Genomic DNA, 26998 nt, shown 5'->3' with positions numbered 1-26998 from the left:
CAGCTCGATTGTCCATTTATTTCATTGCAATCCATCTGCTCAACGTATGATGTCTTACTAAGGAAAGCCGTTACTGACAATCAAGGAATCATAAACGACCCCCCCCCCCCCCCCCTTTCCTTCACGCATGATGGAGCATAATGTATACCGAACATATGCATTTGAATTTTTTAATATAGTGTGTATAGGCCAATCGATTATGTGTAATATGCGTCGGGGCCTATAACTCGCGTTCTATGAATTACTGCTATACACTCCAAAAACACTTATATTCACGACGGTACTAACACGACAATGGTTGAATGGAAAAATATAACGTTCCCACATCCGGAACGATAGATTGGGCCATAGTAATGTCGATATAGCTATAATATTTTTAAAGTTATAGCCATGCAAAGAAGGTGAGCGACTCCATAGGCTTACAGCACTGGCAGAGAGTGGTATAAGATGGGCAAACTGCGTGGCACAGAATGTGTTAAGGTTAGGCTGTTAATATATCTCTCACTTTCTCTTTCTTATCTGTCCTCCTTTAGATAAAGAAGTATTTGGAGTTGGAACCCCTCGCCAGGGGTAAGAGTTGGGTTTTAGAAGCCAGTTCTGTGGAAGAGATGCCTGCTGTCAGAGATAGCTTCACTCAGCTGATCAACCTGCTGGAAAACAAAGACCAAGACAATGGTAGGATATGACAGACTACATTTCCCATCAGCCACCAGGAGCTACGTTTCCCAAACAACTACACCTGTGAACTACATCTCCTATCCTCTCCCTTTGGACGTGGTGTCAGAGAGCTTGGCTGAACTGATAACCCTGCTGGAAGATGAGAGTAAATACGAAGACAATGGCGGGATATGAGATTTAAAGAACAACCTTTTACCCAATCAGCCACCTCGCTTTCTGGAAGTACACTGTCAGCCACCTGGACCTGTTCCAAACTACACAAGTTTCACATGGGCTTGTTGGCCTGTCGGAAGATGAAGAACAGGATGATTGCAGGATATAAGACTAAAGAACTACGTTATTTATCAGCTTCGTTTGAAATTCCTTGGATATTTTTGGTCCAAATGCATCCTCACTTTCAGACAGCCCACCCCGCTTAAGCAGTTACCACCGATACCAGAAGGTGGTGTTCGATTTGCACATGAGTTTTAATTGAGATGTTGTCATCTCCCTTAAAATATTAAGAACTGAAGGAGTGAAAACACTCCAGGTTTCGATTTCGACTGCACCACTCAAGGCAGGTGTGTTAAGTGCCCTAACACTACAGCTCGTATAGCAGACGATAACTCTTATCAACCACCCTGAAACTACACTTCCCACACCTGACCATAACTCCCCATCAGCCACCTGGATCTGATTGTCAAGAGAGCATCACCTTAGCTAATGAATCATCTGGGAGATATGAGATTACAACTACCATCAACCACCTGGGATCCACACCTCCCGTCTACCCCCTACACCTGCAGGGGAACAGCAGCAGGGACCAAGCGAGAAACGTCTCCAACGGGACACGAGACTACAGAATATATCTGACATCGGCCCCACCCTCTCCCAAACCCCCTCCGCACACACACCAAGGAAACGGTAATGTGGAAAGAATCATGGCCTTCAGAACTGAAACCATCTGAAAGTGATTGTTTTTAAAGATTGTTTTCATGGAATTCCTGCATTATTAAACAGCACAGCATGCAGAGTGGAGAGATTGGAGACAGGTGGGCGAAGGGACGGGTATGGTGTACGGCACAGATTGACAGTCAGACCGAGTCAGAAACGAGCTGGTGGTGTATTTCTCAGCTCTGAACTCTGGCCATAATACAACTAAAACTGAATTCAGAGGGGGGTCCTGCTGTTGTTGTTGACCTTCATTTAACCAGACGGGTCAATTTAATAACATTTATCGATAAAACAGGATGTGATCTGACCATCCCTTTCCTTGTGCCGTTAACAAGTGGTCTGAACCCTGGCTTAGAAGTCAGAGAGCAGAGGAGGGCAGGTCATTGAAGAACAAATAATTGAAGACTGTGACAGTGATGGTAATTACACTTAAAATTCCCATCATGCCTTGAGCTTCTGGATCATGGAGGCTTAGAGAAAAAGGTTTTTCTTCCCACTCTTAAGCCATGTCCACACCTACATGGGATATTTCTAAACACACGCCTTTTTCACCCCTCCGTTTTCAAAACAATTCCTGTCCACGCCAACAGTGTTTTAGAATATCAGGGAGTTCTCTGTGGTCCTGATTGTAGAGAAAATACTGTTTCCCAAAATATCCATAATATACATGGGGGCATTTTATCTCAGTTTCACCTGTCCACACATATACAGGAAAAACAAGGGTCAAACATTTTTATTATAATAATATTCACCCTGGAAGGTGTTTTCGAAAAAGCTTGCTTTCAGTGACCTAAAACTGTGTTTTCTGTCGTTTTCATATGGACAAGAGGCCAAAAGAAAGAGAAACTACAAAGTTTTCAAAAATATCCATTTCCGTGTGGACAAGGTCTTAGAGGTGCTAAAGACAACTGGAATCTTTTTTCTTTTTTTAAATCTTTTTATACCTTATACCTCAAGCTTGACAGAGGAATGGGAGATGGCAGTGTTTTAGAGGATGAACTGGAGCGATGACGGTTCACACTGAGCATATCTTGTACATGTTCAGCCTCTCATGATAACAACCGTCCTCTCCTCAGGTGTGGAAGCTTGCAGTTATAATGAACTTCTTTATCCATCTCACTTGGTCACCTCCTCGCTGACCTGCCCAACTCAAGTCCCATAAGCCTGGGGGACCTGCATTTCACTTCGCAATGCATCGATCCTAAGGTCGAATCGCATCGAATCGAATCGTGGTCAAGAGATTTCATGATGCATTGAATCGTTGCCTGAAGAATCGTAATCAAATCGAATCGTTGTGGGGTCAAATATTTACACCCCTATTATTGACCTATAGTCCATTCATGCTGAGTGAATCAGTTCCCCCAGCCACATTTGTGTATTCAAAATGATTTGGGGAATTAACTGATCAAAAATGAATCCAATCGAATCGTGGTCAAATGAAGAGATTTCATGATGCATTGAATCGTTGCCTGAAGAATCGTAATCAATCGTTGTGGGGTGAAATATTTACACCTCTAACACATACACAAATATACATGCACACACACACACACACACACACACATAAATATACATGCACACACACACTATCACCAATGAACATATCTTATTTCAACAATTCGATGCAGTCAAACTATTAGTCTATAGTCAAAGGAATATTTAAAAACATATTTTAGCCTGTTTCCGCCTCTTGTCTGTACACTGAGAATTTGCCAAGATTGTGTTCTCATTGTGAGATCAAATGAATAGTCTTGTAATCAATGTAATTACATCTGTATTTGTAATATGTGGGTTATTGATGGTCCAGCTGCACACTAGTAGTTTGTATCAGGGTTGGTGTCAATTCACTTTTAATTGAATAAGTAAAAAATTTAAGCAGAAATGTTTTATTTTCCAATGGTAAGGTTAAGATATTACGTTATTATCTCCAACAGGAAATTGTGGTGGTGTTGTTGTTGCTACAGAGAGATCTAGCGAATAGAGCATCATCATCATCATCATCATCAAGTAGACCCGTTTGTAACAGGTTTTATAGGTCAACCTTTTCATGCCAAACATTTTACAATATTTGATTTTTGAAAATGAATTGACCACACATGGTGGTCATTTTGCTCTTATGTCACCATGGGTGGTGAAAGGAATCCTGAGCATGACATAAGAGCAAAATGGCCACCGTGTGAATATCGTCAATAGATCCCAACCCTGGTTTGTACTGAGCACCTTGATTTTGTACAGACCAACTGGAACACCAGTTAGGAACCATGTTCCTGGTTTCTTAAACTATGGTTGAGGAGTCAAAATGGGTCATGGACCTATTGTACAGGGGTCATCATGTGACCCAGTGTTTTGAAAGAGATGAGAGAGAACATTGTTTGAAATGTTTATTTTGTAAAACTCGTTAATCTCCAATCATACAGGGCTGGGTATTGTTGGAGAAAGTTATTGATACCAATATTCTATAGAATCTATACTAATACCAATGTGCTGATATTTTAAATATTAGATTAATATATGAATGCAGCATATTGACAGGCTGGTTAGTGTGACTGCCTGGTAATCCAAGAGTCGCTGGTTTTGATTCCCGGCGCCGACGGTATACTACCAATACTGAGCAAGGGCTCCTAACCCCCCATGTGTACCAGCCTGCTCCAAGGACAGGTGTTGAAAAGTACCTAACATTAGCTACTAATACTAACACTGTGATATACAACACAACAGTTGCTTGCAATATGTCATTGTGGTTGTTTGTCTGTTGTTAAAAATAAATAAATAAATAGAACCTTACATATACAGTCAGGTCCATAAATATTTGGACCAACATTACTTTTGGTACTTTAAAAGGGGGGTGCACATGTAGAAACTGTTGTAATTCCTACACTGTTCACTTGATGTAAAATGTAAATACCCTCAGATTAAAGCTGGGAGCCTGCACTTAATGCACACCTAGATTGTTTCATTTCAAGTCCATTGTGGTGCTGTACAGAGCCAAAATTGTGTCGATGTCCAAATATTTATGGACCCAACTGTACATAAAGATGTATACTGTTTCTAAAACAGTACTTTTCCAATCCCGCTCTTTATTGCATGAAAGCATATTTCATGTTGTGATAGCACAAACCGTTTTCTGTTTTACATTATAACATGCTTTTTTCCAAGCTAAATCAGAGCATGCTCAATTGACCATATTCACACACTGGCCATTTTGCTCTTATATCATGCTCAGGGTGGGATTCCTGTCCACCCTGTCCCCACACTTGGGTGGGAATTTGGGTCAAATTTGATCAATACTAGGGCTGCGCAATATATTGCTTCAGCATCGATGTGTGTTATATACGCCATGGTGACATCCCGGAAGACGGTTAACTTTAATGTTGTGCTTTAAACTGGAGAACAACGATAAGCAGCCTGAAATCTCCTGGATCTCTTCTAGACGCCACCCTTCTTCCACCCATTCATACACAAGCCCCCTTATTTTAGGGTGAACAACATTTTTTTAATGACATTTTGCCTGGATTCTTACATGAGTTATTATCTGAATACAATGGTGTTATGGTGAGTCAACCAGAGTATTAAATTTCCCTCCAGAATCACCATAATCATTGCCAGAGCCATGTCATTCTTTCCAAATATAAAATATGTCCTCCCTCATTAGATCCTCAGTTACTAAGCTGTCATTTCCCCAAAAACCTAAAGCCATGAATGGGTTTTTAACGTTCACAACATCACAACTACCAGGTTGGAGATGGTAGAGTAAATAACTTATTAAATAATTATAAAATATGTCCACACTCCAGCATCATTATATCTGGTAAATTCTGGTGAAATTACCATGCTTCTGTATTTTTTCATATCGCAATATATATATATATATATATATATATATATATATATATATATATATAGCAAAAACATTATAAAGATATTGCAATGTCGTGCAGGCCTACACGATACCATGTGTTTTTCAGTACCCAGCCCTAATGATACAGAAGGAGAGATGCCACCTGATTTATTGCAAGGCTTTAAAAGTGAATTCCACAAAAAATTACTTTCAGGTTGTTATTGTGCTATAGTAGACATTTTTCCTACAAGTCACAGGAGCTTTTATCTGTAGTTGTTAAGATCAAGGGAAGTCAACCCTCTGATACCATCACGTTTCATTGCCTGAGATGCTTGAGAGTTTTACGGGTCCTTTTCCCCGTCCCAGGCCTTAGGCAATTCATGTTGATGACATCATAATGATAACTTTTTTCCCCTTGATCTGAGGAACCTTTTGTTTACTTTTGCAGAATAACACCTAAACTTGTTTAGACTACTAAAAGTGATATTTCTGTGGAATTTCCCTTCTCAAGATGCCGCTGCCAAACAATGGACCAGATGCACAAAGATGGAAGTTTGGCTTTATTCAGCCGTCAGCTAATCTCAGTATAGCCAGACCTCTTGTCTTGTCAAGCTTCACGGTAGGTCTGGGGCACATCCAGACCAAAAAAGGGTTAGAAAAGGTGCTTCACAGAGAGAGATTATGATACTAGGAACTAACGAGAGCAGAGTGTGGCGCTGGTGCTTAAACCCATCCACCCAATCCATAAATAAACAAATAAAACCCCAGCAGAAAACTAACCAGTTGTGCCATTTTCCTCGTCCAATCGAATGGACGCCATGGGAATTCCACAGTCTTGTTAGCCCAATTTTTGTGTTCCCCAGACCGACTGCGAAGCTTCATGAAACGGAGGTCTGGCTATGCAAGATTAGCCCACACCTGCTTGTCCCTGTTTCTACACTGGCAGGAGTCATGTTGACATGTAGACACTGCTCTTTGGGTAATGTAAAAACAACAACAGGAGGCTGACATCTTTATGCAGCTGGTCACAGTGACGAGGTTAGATGATACAGTACTTTAAGTCTGGAGCCACTTACAGTAAACTAGGAAAATAAGTAAATTATCACCATAATGAGCCTAGAGTGCTACTTTTAGCTTCAGCTTGAACATGTAGATAATTTAACAAACTTGTCTGCGGTGCCACATACAGAATGTTGGCAATATATACGTTATGATTTCCTAAACGCTAATGTATTGTCATTTAACATAGGAAGTACAGGGCAATGCATGCAGAAGCATAACTCACGACAGACGACGCTGTGGGCCAGTCTCAGACAAAGATGAACCAAAGAGTCCCACAAGAATAAAATGTGCTGGTTGATTTATGAGTTCTTCATTAAAGACATATTATGTTAAATCTGGAATTTAAAAGTGTTTTTAAGTTCTGTCCAGTTCTGATCTAAGGAGTTGATATTGTGTTTGTTGCTAGATGTCCCATCGTAGACTAAACGCAATTAAAGAACTTCTTTTGTCGACTGATCGTCATAGCATTTGCCGACTAATTGATTAGTTGATTTATTCACCAAATCTGTGACATTCTGTTTCCCACATGCACTCATGTTGTAGAAGGACCACTTTAAATCTAGTTCCCCAGAGATGTGCTCATCTTTTTTCAGTTAATAACTCAAGATAAAAACTCTTCACACACCACTCTTACCTTATAAGTGTATCTGGAATTTGACAGGGCTGTTCCGATATGAACTATTTTCTTTGTAATTTTTTTTTTAAATAAATGTTTGAGGAAAATTTTCCCTGTTAAAATCTAAATATCTGAGTAAATCACATCTTCACACGTCATCTCCATCTCTACTAAGAAACACTTAAGTGTTCCTCGTGTCAACAGCCATGTTTTTATAAGACTACAAAATCACTATCAACTGTTTAGAACTCAAAACAAGATTCCAGGGCACAATGTCTCAACCATTACTTGGAGCGTGACCGTTCCGTTGTGGCAGGCCAACTTAATGCCAGCTGTAGCCAGAACCATAGATGGAAATAGTTTGGTCATTGTCGGTTTCCAGTGTTATACTGTGTTGACTCCACAATTGAGCTCTATGGCTCGTTGATAAGTAACTGATCTCTAGAACATTGGACCTCACCACAGTGGTCATGTTGATTGATTGATTGATTGATTGAAAACTTTATTAACAGATTGCAGAATGGGTACAATACAGTACAGCTAAATACTAACAACTGCTAAGAGGATGAAGACCAGAAAAATACTTTTGTCACAGAGGGTTTCATTAAATGTTTGGAGCCAGCGCTTATTTTAGTTCTAACATAAGATGGCAGCAACATGTCACCCATAGTCCAACCTGGCCATACTCTTTCTACGCATGCCTCTGTCTGTAACCGTTAAAACTGGTTTGGTGGATTTATAATTTAGTAGGCCATCTACAAATCTGCGAAGAGCTCAGGAAAATATGGACAAGTATGAAACAATATTCCTAAGTCCTAGGAATTTCCCATGTCTTTAAAAAAAAAAAAGCATCGAAATACACAATCCAATCATAAAGTTTGGGAAAAGTATTGAAATTGGCCACTGCACTGTGAATTGCTTCAACCCCACTTCTCTCCGCTGTATTGTATTTGCCCCGACCGGCACCAGCTGTCAACAAAATAATAACTTTGATTCAGATATATATATATACGCTTTTCCTTTGCCTAAAGGCATCACTGAAGGAGGACCATTGTTTTTTTCAGCAAATGGAGTACTGTGATACAACCAAGAGAAGCTAGAGATGCACCGATAACGGTATCAGGTATCGGCCCGACTCCAGGGTAAAATAGTCCTATTTATAATAATACAATTATTATAAGTTAAAGGGATGGTTCAGAAATGTTCCACATGAAGTGGTGTATTCGATGCATAGTCGCTTGGTGGAAGTTCTGGCTGTGTTCCCAAGCAACCGAGCTTCAGACAGGAAGCACACTGGGTACAGCATTAATAAATTGTTCAGTATCAAGTAAAGTACTCTGTATTATTGCGTACTCTTGAGTACTCATACTTGGGTCAGAAAAAGCTGTATTGCTGTACCTCTAACAGAAACATCTGGGCAGATTTGGGCCATTTCCCAACAGCATCTTAGCACTGATCCATTCTTTGTTCATGGGTTTACATTTAGGGCTGAGGTCAATTCAATTTATTCAAAATGTAAATAAAAGCCTGACTTATTATTGGCGGAGCATTTTATCTTCGGTTATCTTTTCATTGGCTGCTTTCAACGACTTTCTTGTCCCACATGTTTTTCCATATTTGAAAAAAGGTATATCGACCCCAACCCTGATGAAATGTCAGCTTCAGCCTGCTAGAAGGGACATTTTGGCTTCATGTTTCTGGGTTCAATTGAAGCGGCTTATGCTGCGTTAAGACGGTGGCAGTAGGAGGTGGCCAGCAGACTGGATATCATTATTTTTGATTGAGAGATGACAGTAAATTCTGCCAAACCGCAACTCCAAAGGCAACGCTGTGCTGTGGTCTACATATTTTCAGGAATAGTTTAACATTATTGCATTCATTATTTTATATATTTAATATCACAGACCTCCCAATAAGTTTAAGGACTGGAAATGCCCATCCCATAATATTTGCCACTGATGCCACCAGAGTGGTGTTTTTTTCTTTTGTTAGTTTTTTTTACTCCAGTTAGTGTAAAGTAGTCTGAACCATTGTTGTGGACAGTTTCACTGGAATAAGATATCAAGTTTGTGAGAGAGACGCAACAGTTGTGGTTGGAGGATCCAGAAAAGAGGGCGGGGCTCAAGATAGGTCAATTGTGTTGCTAGGGAACAGCTTGGACTCATGTGATTTTCTTGTCAGCTGTTAATATTAGCAAAACAGGAACTCTGGTCCATTTAGAATGTTTATGTTGTCAAGTTGAAACCGTCTTATTTGAAACCTTTCTCTGTATTTAGAATATCTGCCAAAATAACTTATAGAACCTGATCAAGAAAACTGCTGCCTTGTTTTTCTAGCGAAATTTATATCTGCAGGAATATTTGTACATTTAGTTATGAACTGGATAAACACCTGTGTGTAGCCTAGTGTTTGTTTCAATTGGATGGGAATAAGAAGAATAGATCAAATAATCAGTGTTGTTCAGTAGATGATCTTTAGTCGTTGAAAGCTGTGGTCAGGGACACAATTTTTAGTTTTTTGTTTATTTTTATAAAACCCTGATGGCAGTTTTCTTTTAGCCTGACATTGATCTGTGTCTACAGTATATTTGATGAGTAGATATGTTCTTCAAAGTCAGACTATGTCAATATGTGATTGGTGTGTTCCTTTATTGCATTGTACTTTGTCTCAGTGTGATTGGTCCATCATATTATCTTGGCTACAAGGTCAATAAACAGCTAAATATGGACATGGCCTCCTGTGGTCAATGCTGACAGCACCAGGAATCTTTATGTGGACAAAACTGGCTTGTGTGTGTTTCCCCCAACAGGCCCCTGCAATTAGAACCTCTCTGAAGCTGCCTGGAGGAAGTGATGTCAGCAGTTGTAGGAAGTTCATCCAGCCCTGATTGTTATCCAGCTTATACCTGTACAGGTATAAACAGAGTTTAAACACCCCCTCCACTCAAAAACATAGTTTATTTATGCTTAACTCTTCTTGGAGGCTTTAACTATGAAGATTGTTATCTGTGCATATTTGTCACCACTTTGTCACCAGGGAGCCTTTTTCCACATTTCTCCCCTGAAGAGCGAGAGCTTCTCTGTACTTCCCTGAAATATGAGTTGTACATGTGATGTCACTCATAGGTCGAACCTATCATGGTCCAATATGTGGTAACTTGATATCTTTTTTAGCATTCACACAAAACACGTGTCTTGCAAGAAAGAATATAAGCTGCAGTATTGTAGTAAACCAGCCCGGAAAGGGCTCTCTGTCGGAGGCTGAACAACTACACGGACACAGACTGTTACCAAAATATACCAGCTTTATTTACATTTCAAAAAGTGAATAGAATAGGAGAGATCCAGGGATGAATGGCACAATACCTGACCCAGCATTAGTGTCTCAAACTGTCATTAAGTGAACCACTACAAATCAGGTGATGAAACACGGCGCGCATGAATAAAATCCAGCACTGCACTCAATACACACTCAGCGCATGCAAATACACAGCATGCCCGGAACCTCGCAGTAGGGGGGCTACACACTTCAAAATGGGCCAGTGAAATGAACCCCACACATGGGCCTGTACGTTCACAAAGACTACATACACACTGAACAAGAAAGGGTTCAAACTTTAAGCTGCAGCAGGCAACTTCGGAGAAATTAGCAAGAGTGAGTTTACCTGCCCAGCAAAAATAGAGCAAGCTATGCATCACTTTTCAAACCCATGCAAGCACCACAAAGGTTTTCCACAGACTCACAGAGGCACCAGCAGCTTTAAGTGGAACTTTTCAAAATGAATAATAAAAAAATATTGTATAAGCATAACATTGTGGGTACTTTTTTATTTATTTATACATTTTATTTTTATTTTTTGTGTGAATTTTTAAGTGCTTTTATTGACAGGACAGAGATAAATTGAGAGATATGGGGAGGACATGCAACACATGTCCTGGGCCGAATTCAAACCCAGGACGTTGCGATTATGCTGCAAGCGTACTTATGTGGTGTGCCACCGGGGCGCCCCATTGTATGTACTTCTTGATGAGGAAAGCGATGGTCTTAGTTTTTCAATGTGACCCCAGGAACACCACTTGGCAGGCCCAAAACAGCAGCTCCCTGCATCCACAACCAATCAGATGTTTTTGGCCTGCCAAGTGGTGTTCCTGTCGCATCTGAAAACTAAGACCACTATCGTGTTCCTCGTCACAAGGTGCAAACCACCTGCCGATCTGAGGCTTGGAAACATGTTTTATTATTTATCTTTTTTAATTCAGCTTAAGGTTGCTGGTGCCTCTGGGAGTCTGTGGAAAACATTTGTTGCGCGTGCTTGAAAAGTGATGCAGAGCTTGGTCTATATATCTGCTGGACAGATAAACTCACACTTTCTTTCAGTGTTTTTTTTTTTTTTTTTTTTAAACAATATGTTTATTGGTATTTTCTTTTTTTCTTCAGTTTTACAGCATCAGTTCAACAGTTCAACAACCATACAAAAGGAAATGCTGCCAACTGCCCCCCCCTCCAGAGTTACAGAAAAATAGATACAAAATAACCCCCCCCCCCCCCCCCCTGAAAGAAAAAGAAAAAATCGATAAACTCACACTTGCTCATTTCTACGAAGTTGTCTACTGCAGGCCCTGCTGGCGAGACCCTCTCCCAGGTCTGAGCTTGTGGCATCCATCCGACTCCTCGGGGAAACACTGGCTCAGGTCGGCCAGAGCACACTGCGTGCGGCGGCAGGCCGGATGCTGAGACACAGGACTGGAGAGCAGAGGCCACACACACACACACACTCTTCAAGTTCCCAGCCCTCTCAAATTAAAAGAGGCGACCAGCCTCCCGCCTAACACTCGGAACATCTCCCCTATCTCGCCATCTTCAGCACCAGCAGCACTAACAGCTGCACCAAGAGTGTGCGAAGACCGAAACTACTCTTGGCTCTGCTTTTCAACCCCAGAGTCTCGTGCAGAGATCCACAGCCAAAAAACAGCTGTAGACAATCAGTTCATGATTGCACCCCCCACCCCACCCCACCCCACCCTTGCATTCTCAAAAAGGGGTAAAGGCTGTTTTCAGTAGTTTATCAAACAATTTGGTGGGACAGCCATATTTATACAAATTAGTATTCTATATGAGATTGGTATTCTATGAGAGCAGGGAGCAGGTGGAAGAGAACCTGGAGAAGTGGAGGCATGCACTGGAGAGAAGGGGGATGAGGGTGAGCAGAAGCAAGACCGAGTATATGTGTGTGAATGGGAAGAAAGACGGAGGGGTGGTGTAACTGAGGGGTACAATTCCCTGACTGTATTGATAAGTATGGTATCATTAAACCACTACCGCTTTATGTACTTTAATTACTGGCCATACAGTACACGATATCTAAGTATGATGAACACTTTCCCACATATGAAATCAGGTCCACACAAAGGTAATAGTCAAATATTTAATATATAGCAAAAGGTACATATAATAGTTACTTATTACATTTATGATTTGAATGCACTTGTAAGGCAAATGAGTATTCGTAGGCAAATCAACACTGAATGTCCAATCTCTGGTTACGCAGGAAGCAAGTATACAACCTGGCTCTTAGGGAATTATAACGATGGCACTTAATGATTATAGCGGGATATACTGTAAAGGGTCCTGCCGGTTGTAAGCCAGTAGGGGGGGTAGGAGAGCCGTCGGCTGTATCCCGTCTGGTCAACGATTTCTAGGGAGAGTTCAGGTACAGAACACAGTGCCCGTAGAATCTTGATCCGCAGATTAATACACTTGGGCTCTCTTGTAGACGATAGCTGTAGCTGTAGCTGTCGGTCCACAACGAAGAAGAAGCGAGGCGACCTCAGTCTGGTCTGAGCGCCGTCTCACCTTGGCTCCTCTCGGGGTAAATCCAACACTCACCGGTGTTGGCGATTATCCGCTCCACAAATCAAAGCACCAAAGCAAATAGATATTCCATGCCGTATAGGGCTCAGCAGTCGTCGGGGTAGGTAATCCAATGTGCAGGTCCACTCGTCCTCGCCTAGAACTCCTCGGATGAAAGCACCACGTGTGGTCTGCCCAACCTGGTTAAGACTCTAGATAACACGAGGAAGCGATGGGGGTGCTGCTCACTTTAGAACTCTAACCGAACGATGCACCATACATAATAGACTATTATTACTTAATAGAAATACGGTGCCAAACTCTGGCAATTCAGCTATTAATTCGCACGAGGTCTCACTGCTATTCTAAGGCCAAACAGGCCGTACTACACCGCACGCGGTATCGTGGGGTGAGGCTTCACGTCTTGTTACTTAGTTGGGTAGAAGGGTAAAGGACTAAGAGGAATTCTACATTTCTTGCGCCATATTTATATGCACGGTGGACAAGTAGTGCCGCTCTGCTTTCGGTAGCCGTATTCCTGCGCGGAGCTGAGGCTAGTAAGGGCATGTCTCGTCGGTACCTTTGAACTTGAACGCCAGGGGCTTGTCCCTGGCGCCTGGTCCTTTTGTCCAATAAGAGAATGAACTATTATGGGCTGTAGTAGAATACAGGGATATTCCGTGTATATGTACAAGGAATATACAAGGGATATCAAACGATATACAAATACTATTAAATATATATCCATAAATAAATATATATATTCGGTTTAATCTGATCCTTCACAACAGGTGGTGATGATGCAAGGAGTAGAGCTACCAAAAGTGGACGAGTTTATGTACTTGGGGTCAACAGTCCAAAGTAATGGGGACTGTGGTAGGGAGGTGAAGAAGAGAGTGCAGGCCGGGTGGTGCGGGTGGAGAAGGATGACAGGGGTGATCTGCGATAGAAGGGTACCAGCAAGAGTAAAGGGAAAGGTCTACAGCACGGTAGTGAGACCAGCTATGCTGTATGGTCTAGAAACAGTGTCACTGACCAACAAGCAGGTGGCAGAGCTGGAGGTGGCAGAGATGAAGATGTTAAGGTTCTCTCTGGGAGTAACAAGGTTGGACAAAATCGAAAATGTCTACATCAGAGGAACGGCCCATGTTGAGCAGTTCGGGCAGAAAGTGAGAGAAGCAAGACTGAGATGGTTTGGACATGTGCAGAGGAGGGAGGGGGGGTACATCGGGAGGAGGATGCTGGAGATGGAGCTGCCAGGAAAGAGGAGGAGGGGAAGGCCCAAGAGGAGGTTTATGGACACAGTGAAGGAGAACATGCGGGCAGCGGGAATGACGGAGGACGACGCAGATGACAGAAACAGATGGAAACGGATGATCCGCTGTGGCGACCCCTGACGGGAAAAGCCGAAAGAAAAAGAAGAAAAGAAAGAGGTATTCTATCTATACAACTGGAGGGGGTCTTTTTAAAGGGTTAATGATGATCTATGTAAATTGAGTGCGTTGTTCTGGCAACTCCATGGGTTGAATTTAGATGAGCCTGCGAACATTTCAACAGGTGACTAGTGCAACACCCAGTGATTAATCTCCAGGATGAGAAATCATTCCCACCCCTATTCTTTTATCAGTTTAATCAACAAATGTAATCCGCATGGATTTAAACTGGATTTCCAACAAAGAGAAAATCAAGCTTGGGTGAATGTATGATGAGGCCTAATCATTTAGCTGAGCTCTATTGAAAACATGTGCACAGTAAGTGCAAGTAATAAGTCAATATTTATTAATCCCATTAATCGCAAAAAAACAAAACAACCCAGTAGTAAACCTGCACATTCTGTAGACTGTGAAGGTCAACATTAAGTCAAGGAAGTTTGATGAAAAAATCCTTATCTTTACGAGTTCATAATAAAAACATGCAATCTAAGTTGGATTGTTGAACAAAGACAGACTATTACACATACCGAACACATGTTGCAGGACGTTGCTCAACCCATACCAAACTCAAACCCGTGGTGAATATAAAAGGTGTTACGTAATGTAATGTTGATTTCCGGTCAAATTTATAATCGATTTCAAGGTCCTCCTTATATACAAAGCACTAATACCCCTCTGTATTACTGCTGAATGATGTTTTTGAGTGTGCAGTACATCCACAGCTAAAGAGATTGGTTTTATCGGGTATCACAGTGGCTAAAAAGCTGATAGCATCACGATGGTTCCAACCGGAAAAAATGTGCCGAAAGGTCTGGATTATTACATATCTCGATGTGATCTATCAAGAAATATCTACAGCAAGAATTTTGGGTCTCAATGAATCCAAAATGACAATGTGGTTAGAAGTGGTGGAGAGAATAAAAGCTAGCATATAATGGTAGTGTCTGGTTAGGAGTGTGGGATACTGGATGGATTATCCAATGGGGGGTCCGGGAGGGGGGGGTACGAGCTAGAGCATATGTGTGTAGGAGGGTATTAGATAGCAGGTATTAGGGGTATATCTTGTATAATACATTTAACTAAATGGTGATTTCATTGGATGTGCACTGTTAATAATGCTTGTATATCTTATCGTGTGTTGTCATGTTTGTTTATATGTTTGTTTAAAAAATAATAAATAATAAAATACAAAAAAGCACTAAATGGAACAGGACCAAGCTACATTGCAAATTCTCTAGTCTAGTCAACTATGTGCCTTCTAGAACATTGCGATAATCTACTACTGTATAATAAAATAAAACAGGCATGCACAGCCCCATCCACATCAATGGAGAGGAGGTTGAGCAGGTCTGTAATAAAAAATTCCTGGGAGTCCACATCTCTGAGGACCTGTCCTGGACCACCAACACCTCGACAAGCACCTCTTTTTCCTGAGGAAGTTGGCCAAACTCCACCTACCCCCTCCCGTGCTAGCGAACTTTTATCGCTGTATGATTGAGAGCATCCTCACCACCTGCATCTCAGTCTGGTACGGCAACTGTACTGTTAAGGACCGGAAATCGCTGCAGAGGGTAGTGAAAATAGCCCAACGCATCACCAAGACCCCACTCCCCCCCCCATCTCATCAATCTATGAGAAGCGGTGCTCACGGAGAGCACGGAACATCATTCTCACCCCAACCATGGACTGTTCACCCGCCTGCGGGGTACTCGCTCTGGGGCACGCTACCGCAGCCTCCCAGGCAGAACCAACAGGACCATAAATAGTTTCTTCCCCTCAGCTGTCATACTTCTGAATCAAAACTCTACTTAGCCCACTGCACCTCACTGTATACCTGTGTATATAGCCCATAGCTTACAGTATGTAGACTTTTTTTTTATTTAATTTTTTAAGATTTATTTTTTTGCGTTTATCTTTTTTTTTTTTTTTTTTTTTTAACTACTGGGCAGTCCAGTAGAGAGAGAGAGGAGGAACGGGAGACAGAGTGGGGGGAAGACATTTGGCAAATAACGTCGGCCGTGCCGCGACTCAGCGCGTTATGTGGTTCGCCACTGGGGCACCCGTAGACTTTCTTTTTAATATTATTATTTATTTAATTTTCTCACCATCGCACATTGTGCTAACTATTGCACTTTACTGTACAGTTTTTATTTATATGTCTCTTATTGCAACTAACTGTTGATGGTCACATCCTGGTTGGACGTACACAATCTCGTTGCACTGTCTTGTACTGTGTAATGACAATAAAGTGAATATAATCTAATCTACTACTGGTCTATTGAAGGTTCCAAGCCACAGTCTGGAGAATCGGGGATGCAGTTTTTGCAAACTATGCACCAAAGTTATGGAACACACTACTTATGGACATTAGGGAGGCAAGATCTCTATTTTTTTCCTCTTTTTCTCCGCCTGATTTTCTATTTTTCTCCCCATCCCAATTTCGTTATTGCACTGTATTATTTTACTCTTGTCTATTACTTTTATTTTTTTTTTATCCACTTTTTCTCCCATTTTCTATATTTTCTCCCATCCCAATTTCGTATCATCCAATTCAACCCTCCCCTGTCACAGACGCTGTTTCTTGCCTCCCACAAGCCGGCTGCAATGTGGACTAAGTCATACATAGCACAAGTCCCCTCCGGTACTTGAGGTAACAGCAGTCGCATCTTTTCACCTGCGCAGCTCGATCTCTCAGTGGCGAGGAGTAACGCATGGGAGGCTCACGCTGCCCCCGACACTTCCTGATTCTACTGCGCAGGCGCACCAACCGACCTGTAGGAGTCGCTGTCCACAACGCCCGATCCCCACCCTTCAGTTTCCCTCCCCGTAATACGGCCAATGTGTATTACTGTGGACGACCAGCTAAACTGAAAGCAAATGTGGAGCGCTGGGCTCGAACTGACGAGCCCAGCGTCTCCAGCATTTCGTGGCGAGTGCCTTGCCCACTACGCCACGTAGCCGCCCTCTCTTGTCTATTACTTTTTATTACTATTACTTTTTATTACAGGTTAAAAACTGTCCGGTATTAAACTGTGTGGGTATCAAACAAGAAAGACTGTCAGGCTTTAAAATTGTGTAGGACCCAGGCCTAGAACTGCACCCTGAGAGAGGGAACTGCGCCCTGAGAGGGAGGTTTGCCCTCGAAGGGTCAAAGTGGGTATCAAACAGGAGGGAAGACTGTCAAGTTTTAAACTGTGGATACCAAACAGACAACGCAAAGACAACTTTAAACTGTTAAACAGTAATCCAGAACTATTTTATTGATGTCTGCACTTTGTGCTCATTTTATGTCTATTCTATTCTACTATTTTATTGCACTGCACTATTGCACTATTTTACTCTGTCTATTTTATTTGACTTTTTATTGTCTATTTAAAACTGAATCAAACCATAAACAAGGTGGCATGTTAGGATGTTAGAAAAAAAAACTGTGATTTTATGTCTGCACTTTATGTGCTCATTTTGTCTTTTTTCTGTTGTGAAGCACTTTGAGCTGCAGTTTCTGTATGAAAGGTGCTATACAAATAAAGTTTATTATTATTATTATTTCCGTGATATTAGAACTATGGGCTTAAAAAAAATATATAATAATAATGTGGAGAACGCCTTTATCTCTTTGTGGATATGAGAGAACTGTTGATTTTTTTTAGAACATTCGATTCTGCATCAACATAGCATTGATACGGTAAGAAATTGGATCATTCCTACACAAAATATCATTCAAAGCTATTGTGTATTGTTTGACCTTATACTTCTGAATTGCCATTTGTAATGGATTTGCTAAGATTCAGATAAATCATGAATACATTATGTCTAATATGTTTCAATGTAGAAATGTCATAATATTAGGGTTGTTTTTCGTATGCTTTGTGCACTTTATCTGCAGTTCATTATTGCTAAAAGCAATGTTGCAGATCAAAGTTTGGTTGGAATTTAAATGCGAAGTTGAATAAACAACATAACCTAATCCTAAACGACAGTCATATGATCGTTCGTCATTTGCGTGAGGCTCTTAAATTTCATGTTAGTCACAGTCTTTTCTCAAAGAGTCTTATTTCCTAAATGTAGCCTGTTTTTGTCCCGTGAAAGTCATTCCCATAGTTTCAGGTGACAACATCTCCAGATGTTATGAACCTCTTGTAGCCACATTGATTTTGATCCGAATTTCATCATCTCAATTTGACCATTTGACCATGTTAGCTCCATGGTCCTACCCTATGACCACTGCTATGTAGTAACCTATGATTCTGTGCACTGATTGACTAGTTTGACTATTGCTATTTTCAGTAGGACAACTCATGATCCACACATGTCCGCACAAAATGGAACGTTTAATATTTCAAACGAACGGCACCAAAATCCGAGTCATGGCGTTTGCACACGGCGGCAATGATAAAGGCACCCTGCTTCTTACTGTCATTAGTAAAAGCGCTCCGTACAAGCAGCATACAGATTGCAACTCAACACCTGTGAACTAAATGTAGATCCGCTAGTTTCATCCAGATTGAGTCTGCATGGCTGGCTCAATAAACCATTATTATTATTATTGAGCCTCTAACACAGCTGGATTCAATTTACTTTTAATTCAAAACACCAGGAAGTGGATTTTCTTCTAAATTCAAATGCTGAAAATCTTTAGCATGAAAAACCTGTCAAAACAAACTAAACCCAGGAAGAAATAATTGAGAATGAATGTTCTATCATAAGCTAATGAATTGCAGTTCCCGGCCTGTTTATATTTGGGATCTAAAGTAAATTCACTTCGGGCCCTGCTCCGCACTGTTGCTTTGACACAATGTGGTTTTGTTTTTATGCTAGAGATATGGCTTTGTTTCCGTACTAGATTTGTTATTGTTTTCATGCTATATTTGTGACTTTGATTCCATGCTAGGTTTGCAAAATCTTTAGATGCGCATATTGTTCTCCATCCTGCAGGCAGCATGAACCTGTAAGCTCACTTGTGATCCATGTGCTTTGTTTCCAGCACTAATGCTGCGTTCATAAACACGTCACAACTTGGATTCTTGAATATGACTAACGTGCGTTCACATGCCTTTTGGTCAGAAATCAGAATAAACATGGAGGACATAATACGCATCTGTTTTCTGTTCTGGCTGCTTATTTCTTTTGTACTGAGATTTCAGGACAGCTACCAAACAATGTGTTGCGAATGAAACCTCTGGTTCATGGGTCAACAGATGGCATTATTTCAAGGGTTTCTTACTGTCAACCAATCGGCATGTGGTAAGTGGCGCACACTTACTAGGGGAGGTTTATGTGCCTTCAAGATCCTGCAATCTCTCTGACTTGAGACATGAGAGGGTGTTTTGAGTGTACATCAGACATATTACATTTCAACGAAACTGAAGGGCAAGTGTAAAAACCTCCCCCGCACACACAGTATTACAAGTGTCTGGTGAAGAACAATAACCCGCTACATTTCTAAATGTCACAATAGAACTTCAAGAGAGCAGATTTCAGCATTGATGTGAAGTGATGGTGAAACGTTGTGTAACATGTTAGGATTTAAAGTCTCGGTCTGTTGGCTACTAAACTGATGTAATCCCAATGTGTTCTGCAGAACCTCCGGGGGGAAAGTGCAACGTGCTCGTGGTGAAGCTAAACACACCAGTCGGTGTCTGGTTCTGCTCCAGGTTCACAGTGACCACAGTGTCCCATGCTATCGCTAATGTGTATGTATTTATTATTATACATAGCCCTACCCCAATGGCCCATATACATGAGTAAATGCCAGTATACAAGGTATGAATGTGAGTATTACCATGGAATACATGGTATTCAGGTTTCTTTCCCTCTCCCAGGCCACTACTGTATTATACTTTGTTATGCTATAAATAGTTGTTTTTAGGCTGCTGCTTTTATAGTTTGTTTTGTTGTATTATCATTGTCGCTGTGAGGTTAAAAAACCAAACACAAAGATTTTCACTCACAATAAAATCCCAGGAAATGGGATAAGGTGTTTACATGCCTCAGTGTCCCAAATAATATCACCATATACTTACACTCTATCCCAGCGATCATGTTCCGGTTACTTACACTCTATCCCAGAGATCATGTTCCGGTTACTTACACTCTATCCCAGCGATCATGTTCCGGTTACTTACACTCTATCCCAGAGATCATGTTCCGGTTACTTACACTCTATCCCAGAGATCATGTTCCGGTTACTTACACTCTATCCCAGAGATCATGTTCCGGTTACTTACACTCTATCCCAGTGATCATGTTCCGGTTACTTACACTATATCCCAGAGATCATGTTCCGGTTACTTACACTCTATCCCAGTGATCATGTTCCGGTTACTTACACTCTATCCCAGAGATCATGTTGCGGTTACTTACACTCTATCCCAGCGATCATGTTGCGGTTACTTACACTCTATCCCAGAGATCATGTTCTGGTTACTTAAAACAAAGTTATTATTATTATTATTATTATTATTACACTCTATCCCAGAGATCATGTTCTGGTTACTTAAAACAAAGTTATTATTATTATTATTATTATTATTATTATTATTATTATTATTACACTCTATCCCAGAGATCATGTTCTGGTTACTTACACTCTATCCCAGCGATCATGTTACGGTTACTTACACTCTATCCCAGCGACCAAAGGCTAGGTCAACTGGTAGACTGGGCTGTCTTCCAAACATCAGATCATGGGGTAAAGCCGGTGACATTGGACCTCATTCACCAACATTGTCTTAAGATTTCTCTTACGACAACCTCCTTGGAAGGTCGTAAGAGAAAGTCGACGACAATTACCCCCGGAATAACCAACGCATGGAGAGGTTGTCTTACCTTGCCAAATGATCACAGCTGTGAACCCTGGGTGTGTAGAATAACTACGTTCCAAAAGAATAGATTGTCCAATACGTCGGATTCCAATAGGTTGTACTTTATATAGAATCTTCAGCGCACGTTACATTACAGTTGAGTTCTCATCAGGTTCATTCATAAAACGCTCTCTGTCAATCACCTAAAAGGACGCAGCTGGTAGCAGGTGCAATGCATCCTGGGACTTGTATTTCTACTAACGTGGTGACTAATGTAAATAATAGTATCTCTGACTAGAATAAACAAACACTCTTCCACTTTCAAAGGTAAACAATAATCGATATTAACATATATGTAATATAACTCATAATCATTAACCTGGACTATTAAGTTACAACAGGGTGCGTGTTCGCGTTTACTTCATTTGCATACAGACACGCCCCTCCAGCTCATTATAATGCGAGGGCCATGTGCAAAGCATGAGCTGATAGATCACTGTATTCAACAGGTAGAGCTGAAGCGTTTTGCGACGGATCAAAATTAGATCAGATTCAAATGTATTGTCATCAACAGCACACTATAGCTATATAGTGGAATACACTGTATTAATATTACATATTTATACCGTCTTGTTGCGGGCTCCTGGCCACCTGCTGCAGCGCGTGCACACACACGCATACTGTAATTTAAAAAATATATATACAAAAATGTATTTAAAATTTTTATAAATTTTGCGTTCATTTTCATAATGCAATAATTTGCTGTGTAATTAATTAATCTAATTAACGCGATAAACTGTCTTTTGGAATTCAAAAAGCCATGGGTTTCTTCCTTCAAAAGACTACACTCACTTTTGGCTGTGCCACTTCCTCCCGTCAATATGCGCCGGTTTCCGACTCAATGCCCTGTGATTTCTATAATCTTATATTTCACTAACATTTAAAATCATTGGTAAACAAACGTAATGCTGAAAATATACACTTTGAATGCTGTTTTGACAGGGTTAGGGTCTTTACTCTTGGCTACATTTGAAAAGAAGTGACATCTATTGGGACTGATTCCGCACGAAACATGATAGCAGTAGCACGCCAGCTGCCGTTGCTGCACACATGCTGCAAAGAACCATCACAGTCTGCCTTGAGGACAGAAGCCTTGACACCACCAGCTATCATTAGATTAATTAATTACAAATAAAAAAAATTATATGTCTTGTCATTATTGTTATTATTATTATTATTATTGCCATTACTGTCCTGTGATGTCTTGTTTATTATTATTGTTACTGTATTGTGTGGTGTCTTGTTTCATGTGGAAAAATAAAAATAAAGAAATTGTATCAAAAAAAAAAAGATATATCCACGCGATTAGCTTTAGTTCTTAATTATTTATCCACTGTCATTTGCAGTGTTGGTGTAGTGTTTTTATTTATTTTCGGACATCACAATGCCTCTTGAGGCATGACTGTAAAGGAAAACAAATTATTTGTATCATACAAATACTGTCATATGTATTATTATTTTGATTAATAAAAAAATAAATTATACACAACGCACACCAGTCTGTCCGACTTACGACTGCCCCTTAGCGCTCCTAAATCCTGCTCTTAGTTAACACTTTCTGTGCCAAAAACATAAAAAGACGTGTTTGGCGGACAACGGTTGAGTGCCAAAAACGTAAAAAGTTGTTTTTGAATCGTTTGATCTTTTTACTTTGATCCCCGCTCTACAGACTTGCCCAGAGCGATCTGCATCATTTTCAACCATCCCCACACATTGGAACTGCAATGCCGATCGACTATCACCAGGTGGCAGTATCATCCGTGTCTGAACTGCGATGGCTTGGGTTGAATTACACTCTAACTTTAATTTCTGCTTGGCCAGTGGCCACTCCTCCTGCTGGGACATAGATTCACATTGATCGCCTAGAAAATTCCGTCGCCTAAGCGTATTTGACCATCAAAACGTGTACAGACATATACACTGGTAATCGTGATGGCGATGTGATCACTTGGAATTATTCTTCTTGGAATACCTTCTGACTAAGGTAAGGTACATTCGATGTCTATTTTACCGAATCTGAAATGTGTTTTTCTAACGATCACAGTTCTGTTTCACCGGACGAAAAACATGCTCGGCAAACGCGATCATAGTTTTGAGTTAAAACGCACGCCCCCCCCCCATGATGATTTTGTGATGATGCATATATACATGTCATATACCTTTGATTTGGGAGTTTTCAGGGGATCAGCCAGAACGGTTTGGGCTTATTGCACATAACACGTTTTATCTCGCAATCTATGAAAAAATACTGTATTATCTGGGAAATGCGCAATGTTTAGCGTGTAATAAACTACAAACGACAGCGTGTGGAAACAAACTATTATTCCCATGCTGGACTACAAGTAATGTTTGTCAAAATGAGCCACACCGTGTACAGCTACAGCTATAATACAGAACACACACAGCTTTGCAAACATAGTGCAATGACCACGTAAACGACTAGAAGGCTGGCATTCTAAGGGTAATGATAACCGAATAGCGTGGCAGTCAAAGTGTTGAGACCGAATTCAGGAGAAGGGACCGTTGGTGAATCCCAAAATCGGCCCGAAAATGTCGTAAGTGGAGCTAGTACAAAAATGTGTGATCTTTTGTCTTAAGTCCGTTGGTGAATGAGACCCATTGTTCTTAGTCAATTTGTATGCGTGAACCAGAAGACTTCGTCTTCACCCTCTAGGATGCCTACCATCTGCAGGAGGGTCCGGGTGAAACACTCAACAGGATTACCGCTTGGATAGGGAGTGCTTCTGACCTTCTTGACACCTCCGATCTCACACAGTTCTTTTATGGTTTTTGACTCGGAAAAAACAATCATGTTTTTACACTCGTTAGTATACAGGTGCAGCTCGATAAATTAGAATATCGTGGAAAAGTTATTTTATTTCAGTAATTCAATTCAAAAAGCGAAACTCTTGTAGATTATAGATTCATTACACACAAAGTGAAATATTTCAAGCCTTTATTTGTTTTAATTTTGATGATTATGTCTTACAGCTCATGAAAGCCCAAAAGTCTGTATCACCAATACATTTTTTTAAATCGATGTATTTTTCTTTTGTATATAGAAATGTCGGCCTTCTGAAAAGTATGTTCATGTATGTTCACTGAGAACTTGGTTGGGGCTCCTTTTGCACAAATGACTGCATCAATACAGCTAAATATATAGACTTTTCCACAATATTCTAATTTATTGAGCTGCACCTGTATAACCTTATACCGGCTCTATAAATGGGATATGCCGTTTATATAGATGGAGCTCATAGACAGAATACTCAAGTATCCCAAATAATGTATTATTTATGTATATCAATATGCACATAAACACACCTACCTCCGGTTCCAGAGAAAGGTAGTCTATACAGACCAACTCCAATGGCCCGCTGGTCTTGATGTTAACCAGAGGAGCAGCTTTCTCAAGTTTCAAGTTTCTTTAATAGTTGGCATACAGAAGTACAGAATACTTTTATACAAAATGCTTCTTACTGTTTCGCTCCAGAGACTGTGTTAGACAAGATAGTATGAAATAAAATAGTATAGCATGTAAAATAGAAGTAAAAATAGAGGTCACAGTGTTCAGTATAGACATATGTACAATGTTCGATGCAGAATAGAAGTAACTGAGTTACCATACAATATACTATGCAATGTACTAATATACAATACTATATAGTGCAGAGCAGAAATGGGATGAGGTACAATTTAGGTACAATTTACAGTAAGGTGTGCGAGTTGTAGTGCAAATCCTTTACCAATAAATATAAAGTGTAAAGTGTGTTTAGGTGTTCTAAAGTGTGTAAAGTGGGTGCTGCAGTGAGTTGCCCGTTTAAAGTGAGTGGATGTGTGTGCTGTGTGCATTTGATGGTTGCTGCATAGTGTTTATTGTTCGTTGAGCAGCCTGGTGGCCTGGGGATAGAAGCTCCTTCTGAGTCTTTCTGTGCTCGCCTTAAGACTCCGGTATCGCTTGCCTGACCGCAGCAGTTCAAAGAGGCAGTTGTTCGGGTGGCTGGAGTCCTTGATGATTCTCTTAGCCTTCCCCCTGCACCGCTTGTTGTAAATGTTCTGGAGGGTGGGAAGCCCCCCTCCAATTGTGCGTTCGGCTGAACGTGTCACTCTTTGTAGTCTGCTACGGTCTTGTGCAGTGCTATTCCCAAACCAGGAGGTGATGTTGCCAGTCAGGATGCTCTCGATTGTACATGAGTAGAAGTTCCTAAGGATCTTCTGACTGACTTGGAACTTCCTTAGGCGCCTGAGGAAGTAGAGGTGTTGTCGTGCCTTCTTCACAACACTGTCAATGTGTGTGGTCCATGTCAAGTCCTCGGATATGTGGGCTCCGAGGTACTTGAAACTGTTCACTCTCTCAACCGGTGCCCCGTCGATGCTGAGGGGGCTGTAGTCCTTGACCCCCGACCTCCTGAAGTCCACAATCATCTCTTTTGTTTTGCTGACGTTCAGGGAGAGGCAGTTCTCCTGACACCACTCAGGAGGAGCCTTATGATGAACACAGTGACTGCATGTCTTGATCATGTTTTCCACAGCAGATGCCATCTTGGGCTAATAAAACTGGGACCTCACAAGGTTGAGGGTCACGATCAATCCCCATGTGGCCCATATCATTGTGGAGACTTGTCAATATGAGAGGTCGCAGCTCCTCTGGCAGCACAAGTTGGGCAGTTTGGCATGCTCCATCTGGCCTTCATTGATACAAGACTCCCAAGACGATTCCATTCCCGCAACAAGAGGAGAAATTCTGGGAGCTCAGAGTAGGAGGGGGCTTCTCTCCAGACTCCATCTGAAAGTTGTCCTCTCTAATGTTGGTATCTGCTTTAGAGGATGACATCTTTTCGGGATTCCCACGGGATGAGAGTCAATTTCACTTTGAACCCCGTGATTGGGCAGGACCGGGAGTAAAAGTCAACGGGAGTGGGAACTATGACAACAAAATCAACAGGATTTGGACGGGAGTGATACATTGGTGCATCACTAATGTAAATGTTTGGTGGTTTTATATTTAACTAAGGCAGACATCAGGGCTGTACAGCGTGCTATGAAAAAATCTGTCTGTGCGATGAATGAATTTACTGCACTAGCACCCGTGCGATAGGCATTCGGTTCGCGTCTATGCTTTAAGCAAGTGGCTTGTCCTTCCGCGTTCCCGTTTTGCGCTCTGATTGGCCACGCATGTTTCTGGTCATGTGACATGTGCGCCAATCGTGGGACGGCAAGTTCTGCGACTATTTCCGGGTCTAACAGCCTGCAAACTACCTAACGCCTAGTTTATCACTGGTTAAGCTTAGGCGATTCTTTCGCAGTTGGTTAAGGTTAGAGTTTGGAATCAGGGCAGGCGTTTTATCGCCATGCTCTAAGACAAACTATTTGCATGAATGACATGAAATTATTGTGTTAAATTTACAGTGGTAAATTTATCCTTAGTGAATATAGCTTGGAACAATAATGTTAGCAGTTAGCCTTGAAATCCTGTAGTGACTCAGGTAAACCGCATGGTAAACTAGCATAGCTACTGTAGCCTAGCTGCTGTTGTAGCTAGCGCACTTCTTAGCTTAAAGGGGAACTATCTTATAAATGGCCTTTTTCAGTGTTTAGCATTGTTTCATAGCTATGTGGACTTATATTAATATGATCTCTAATTCTCATATTGGCGCATTCTTCCAATTCTCCTCTCACAATATTCACCCTCACTGAACTGAGTCATCTGAAAATGTGCTGATCT

At 41.1% G+C, this 26998-nt stretch overlaps 1 protein-coding gene across 1 annotated transcript in view; it reads left to right on the top strand.

Moving 5' to 3' along the window:
* arl15b (ADP-ribosylation factor-like 15b) overlaps window positions 1–5386 on the top strand; it is a 160520-nt gene extending 155134 nt beyond the window's left edge. The window contains exon 5 of the mRNA XM_084325286.1: window positions 534–5386. Within this exon, the coding sequence (XP_084181412.1) occupies window positions 534–686 (153 nt within the window). The 3' untranslated portion in view covers window positions 687–5386. The remainder of the gene's footprint in view (window positions 1–533) is intronic.
* The last annotated feature ends 21612 nt before the right edge of the window (window positions 5387–26998 follow it).

Source organism: Notolepis coatsorum, assembly GCF_963971535.1.
Source record: "Notolepis coatsorum genome assembly, chromosome: 11".
Classification (NCBI taxonomy): domain Eukaryota; kingdom Metazoa; phylum Chordata; class Actinopteri; order Aulopiformes; family Paralepididae; genus Notolepis; species Notolepis coatsorum.
The sequence above is the reverse complement of the archived record's forward strand: the minus strand, read 5'-3'. Positions and strand labels throughout refer to the sequence as shown.